This window comes from Trachymyrmex septentrionalis, unplaced genomic scaffold (genome assembly GCF_001594115.1).
Source record: "Trachymyrmex septentrionalis isolate Tsep2-gDNA-1 unplaced genomic scaffold, Tsep1.0 scaffold97, whole genome shotgun sequence".
Classification (NCBI taxonomy): Eukaryota; Metazoa; Arthropoda; class Insecta; order Hymenoptera; family Formicidae; genus Trachymyrmex; species Trachymyrmex septentrionalis.
This window is the reverse complement of record NW_017306160.1, coordinates 299373-305507: the sequence shown is the minus strand read 5'-3', so window position 1 is coordinate 305507 and position 6135 is coordinate 299373. Positions and strand designations below refer to the sequence as shown.

At 25.6% G+C, this 6135-nt stretch overlaps 1 protein-coding gene across 1 annotated transcript in view; it reads right to left on the bottom strand.

Annotated features, from left to right (window-relative positions):
* Positions 1-6135, bottom strand: part of LOC108756161 — a 50561-nt gene that overhangs the window by 18931 nt on the left and 25495 nt on the right. The window contains 6 exon segments of the mRNA XM_018499770.1: positions 496-565; positions 801-965; positions 1470-1660; positions 2819-3093; positions 3433-3806; positions 4494-4657. Of these exon segments, the coding sequence (XP_018355272.1) occupies positions 496-565; positions 801-965; positions 1470-1660; positions 2819-3093; positions 3433-3806; positions 4494-4657 (1239 nt within the window).

Here is a 6135-nt window from a genome sequence, read left to right as displayed (position 1 = left end):
AGGATTGTCCTTTATTTAAAGAAAAATGAAATTTGAATAAATTATTATAATCCACAATAGGATAATTTTCTTAAAATTTTTCTAAACTATTTTCTATTAAATGACCGGTTTAATATACATTAGTGAATTACAAATATTCGATTTATATATTTTATGAATTTAACATACATTGATTTTACACTTGATTTTATAATATGGTTTTCCTCAAAAATATAATATATAACCTTTATATGTAAATATACTGTTAATTATTAATATTAATTTAATTGTATAAAATTGCATTAATTTATAATTTCTCATGTAAAATTTTTTATTTAAAGCTTCTAACAAAAAATTCCAATAATATTGTATCATTTGCAATGTTCTAACAATTTTGCAACGTTGTAGCAATAATAACTACTACAAAATTTTGTGATTTTAGGGCTAAAATGATTTTGGTAGCCGATAGATCAATACTATATATAATAACTATGAATTTAGAATTATAAAATTTACCTTGTTAATATCTTTGAAAAGATGAACATTGTCAAGAATAAGTTTTATCGCTGCTGGTGCACTAAGTGATCTATAAAAACAAAAAATAACATGTTAATAAATTTTTATGATTAAGAAAGCAGTATAATAGACAATTACAAAGAAAAATATTATTATATTACTTAGGTTTGATAGCTTCAAAATTATTTAATATGTATTTAAGGATTTTATCGTTGTGTGAATGCCTCTGAAGAATATGTTTGAAAACACGAGGATGGTCATCATCATCAAAAAATGAAGTATTAAATGCTAATATATTTAAATAATTGATGATGATATTAGGATTTTCAGCGCAACTCAAGCCCATCAATAATCTTTTTGGGTCCTCTTTTAATTTTCCTTTTATATATATGTCAAACATTTTATTCCAAGTAGTTCTATTGGCTGCCATCATACCGGTACAGTACATAAATTTTTCTCCTCGTAGAATTCTAAAGTATATATTTATTAAGGAAGGTAGGATACATACTATTTTATACAGTAGCCGATTTTCTTTTTTATCCAATTTCGTATCTTTACGCGCGCGTGCGTTCCGTAATCCTATTGCATGTTTATTAAACAATCATAAATTTGTAAAATTAAATTCTTATTCTGCGCTATTGTTCTACTCTGTAGTGTAAAACACTTGTTATATGTCATCACATAATAATACTACAATAAAGGAACAAAATGAAGAAAGATATATTGATAGTGCAGCTTGTCATTTTATTGTACTTATATTTTTGCTTGTACATATGCAACGCATATTTATTCTATTATTATATCATTATTAAATAAGAATGGAGTCTGACTTAAATAGAAAGTGTAAGACGAATATTTGGTTTCGATAATTTGAAGAAATAGAGAATCGACTGTAATATATCTATATACACGTGTATGCATGCACACACAAATACAATTTACGAAATAATCAAGAATGTAAGATTATTTATTACTTGTAAGTTTTGGGATTTGTGAGATGTCTGTTTAATTTAAGCGCGGTCACTTCTTTGCATTTTTTGCTACCGAGATTACATGCACATTTTAAGGCGGCTAGCCTTATTATTTTTGTGACATCGTCATCATTACGATTTTCTTTGAATTTTATATTTCGAAGGAGTTTATGAAGGAGTTGCTTGTAGCGTTCCTAGAAATCATAAAGTAATGTATTCGATTTAAGACACTTCCAGACGACATGGCTAATGTACAATAACTTTACGCATATTTGTTAAATATTGAGAATATTTACACAAATAATTATGCAAGTCATATCGCGCGCGCGCGCGCGTGTGTGTGTGTGTGTGTATGTTGTGTGTATGTAATATTTGCTAATTTGACGTAGCCACCCAGATAGCAACGTATCTATCTTGTTGCTGGCATGTTGCTTGTTAAGTATATATTGTTAAGTAAATAAGTATAAGTTGCTATCAGAATTGCAGCAACTGAGTCCTCATTTGTTGGGAACTGGATACGTCATCGATAACATTGAGTAGCAACTTGCCAGCAATTTGTCGACAAAATCGTTATCATTAAATTCGTACTGTTGCCATAATAATATGCAACATCATACAACGCTGTTATATTGCCATCAACGCAAGATAACATTGATTAACGCAATATCTTGCTGTTAAACTGCTGGCAATACGCATTGTTGTCTGCATGTTGCTACAATATCGGTATATTCGAAATCATTGAAGACAATTCTACGGCAAGTTGCCAGCATCATAAGCATGTGTTATTTTGTTAAAACAAGTTTTGCTATCTGGGCATATTGACAGGATCTGAGTACATGGTTTATTGATATTTATCAAACATATAATCAACACATGACAATATAGTTTGTATTACAGATTATATTGTTATATACTTTAAATTGCATATATATATATTATATCTTTATATACTTATGATAGTGGTTTTACTATGACGTAAACGATAAGATATATATAATTTGCTAGGTATTTAATATGTTAATTGGAATGAGTATTATGTGCTCACAAATACATAAAATAATTGTTACAGCACTTCGTAATTGTATATTTAATACTTTATATTATTCGGTTTTTTACTATATTTTTATTTTTTTTTTAATATTATAAACCATTTTTATTTGAGAATGTTATTTTTTTTATATTAAAAACAATCTGCTTTAATTATATAATATATTACGTGCAAATAGTATAACTTTTTTACATGTTGGCTTTAAAAAAAAATGCAAATTTAAAAATAAACTAATTTGTGTAGTACAAAAAAAATTAGAATTATTTATAATACTTTATATAACTTGAATGATATAAGGTCATACCTTGACATGTTTCATTTCTGTCAAGAAGAGCGGCTTCGACATAATTTGTATAATATCTAACAATGGTTGCCATGCTACACCATTTGTTTCTCGCTTGAGGTAGCTTATAAGTTTAAGATATAAATAACCACTTATTCGATCATCTAATACCATGGCATGTGAATCAGCAATGATTTGAGCACGATTGAGAACATGTATATTCGTATACTTATTAGTATTTAAGTAATGTAAAATTTTTTCCCAATTCTTAGCATCATAATTAACACGATAGTAGCCTGTTGTATTATTCATTGTAAATCTTTTTAATGAATTTGAATTTATTAAGATATATTTTTAAATATTCATTTTAATTTTTTTTTTAATGTAATACACAAATGTAATATATTATACATATACTAATATCACAACGAAATATAGCAGTTATGGATTCTAAAGTATTTTATATTAATTAATATTTGACACAATTTTGAAAAATTAAATACATTAGCTCTTATAAATAAAAAAATACATGCAAATATATTTAATAAATATATTTAATAAAAACGATGTAAAACTTTCGTAATGATAAAACAAAATAAAATAAAAAGCTTAAATTTTTTTATATATATACTTACCACTAAGTTGCAAATTAACAATAATCCAATCATCTGAGTTAATTATAAAGCTTATGTTATGTTGATCTGGTCGTAACCAATAACGAGGTACAGTATTGGAGAAATCCGGATTGGACTGCGTAGCGAAAGTTATAGGGATCCACCATTTAGTAGTTTTATTCTCAGTCTCATCATATTGGACACATGTTTGTGATATTGTTACTTCGCCAGTTTCATAATTTCGCTCCACATGTACAATAGGGTAACGCTCTTGATTCATCCAAGTATCCATCACTCCTTTTATTGTGAAGTTTTCGTGCGGGATATCAGATTCGTCTAGAGCACTTTGCATGGCGCTCCACAAATCATTCGGAGTGGCTGTGCTAAACTGACTACAAATTTAGACAAACATGGAGTAATGTATATTGACTATTAAAGAATCTTAAAGAAGTGAATATTTAATGTAATCGGATGTATAGATTACATGTAAAAACTTATTATACAGCTTCAAACTGACATATATTAAATTATAATTGAATAAAAACGTAAAAGATTCTATTTCTAATACGCTTTTATTATATAGTTAATGTTACGTATATTATAAAAGTGCGTTCTGAAAGCGGACCAAAGTGTACAGCCTATAATTGAACAATAATAATCGAGCGCATATAAATTCTGATAATGTTATATATTTCATTGTAAATATTAGAAGTATTATTATAATATTTAATATTATGACATAATAATATAATAATAATGTAATGTTAGAATAAATGTACTTACTGTTTGACCAAATATGTAATAAGACCCTTTCGAAATATCTCATCAGTAATTATATTATATAACATGCGTAATAAAACTGGCGCTGCGATAATACACATCATAAAATATCAATTAATAATACATTTAAAATAGATATATTTAAAGTTACATACGTAATAAATACATGCTATGTAGAAAGATGCATTGCGCTAAAAAAAGTATTTGTAGGCTGATAGCCATCTGTTTATCTTTTTCTTTGTGCTATACATATTAAGATTAAAGAATCTATAAACAGCAGTTTAATTTTATTTTTACGTTATATCTTACATTTATTATAAATTTCAGTAGAATACTGCGGAAGTTCATTTATAGTATCACCAAGCGAAAACTTCAATGTGATAGAATTCAATAAACCTATATCTTGAAGTAAGCATCGTTGTATGTCCTCCACATCCAATAGATACAGTACTGGCAATTTGAAAATCTAAAGAAAAAAAAGATGCTTTGAAGTGACTAAATATTAAAAATTCTGAAAAACTTGCATTAGAAAAAAAAAACTAATTTGTTTGCTACTTCCAGAAACAATGTTATTTTACATTTCATAACATGTAGATTATATTAAATTTTTTGTTAATTATTTTTTAAGAAGAGAGAGCAATATCTCATTTATCTAATCATTTTGAAAAATATTGGAGATTATTTAATATGAAAATAAAATTAAGATATAAAAATGCAAAATGTTAAATTTATTATTTATTTTCTTAAATACTAAATGCAGCGGATGCAGAGAATAAAATATTCAATTTGATTTTTCAATCGAACTTTAATAAACTATTATAATGTTCTTAAGTGATTTCTAAATATGAAGGAGTAATAATATTTAAATATAAAAAAAATTAAAATAACGGATCTCTAAGATACGACAATTATTTATAATATTTGTTAGAAATTATTTAATATGAAAATAAAAGTAAGATATGAAAATTCAAAATATATTAAATTTTTATTATTAATATATTTCTAAATGTAGCAGATGCAAAGAATAAAATATTTTCAAATTATAATAAAATAATTACAATTTCTAAACTACAATTTCTAAAGTTTTACGATTTCTAAACATGAAAGTAATGTTCAAATATAAAAAACATTAAAATATTAAATATTTAATTCAACAAACATGAAAAACAAATATCGTTTTTAATAAGAATTTATATTAAAATATTTTTATAATCCGTTTCAATAAATGTGTTACGGGCTTTTTAAACTAAAGCATGCGTTATGCGCATTTAGTTCCATCTTAATATAATATATTTTACGAAAATATGATATTTAATTGTATTTAATTGGTATTATCCTACAGTGAGAAGAATGATTTATTTTTATTTGAAAATGGACAAATTAGAAAATTCTGATTTAATCAATCGGAATTTCAACTGGATTTCCAACCGGAATTCGATTATCTCAACTATAATTTTATAGTAGATTTTAAAAAATTTTCTCAGTATAATCTTAGAATAAAATGTACTATAAAATTTTTTTTTCAACAAACAACCTTGCATTAATAATATTCAATAACCTTTTTGACTACAATTTTTTGGATAAACGAAGCAATTCCTTCACTTAACCACAGGTAAGGCCACCAAGATGGAGTGACTAAGTTGCCAAACCATTGAAGTGCAAGTTCGTGTGTTATTACCATTGTTATCAAAATTTTTCTATATGATGGATCCTTCTCATTATCGTAGATAAGATTTGAATAACTGAAATAGCATGATATAATTATGTAAAATGTCATTGAATGTGCAATCTAATGAGTTAAGTCTGAGTAATTATAGTGCAATTATATTATGTCATAATTCGTAATTATGACATTACTTACGTAAATAATTTGAATATTTGGAATTTTTTCTTTTTGTACATATATATATATGTACATATATATATTTGTACATATGTGTATAT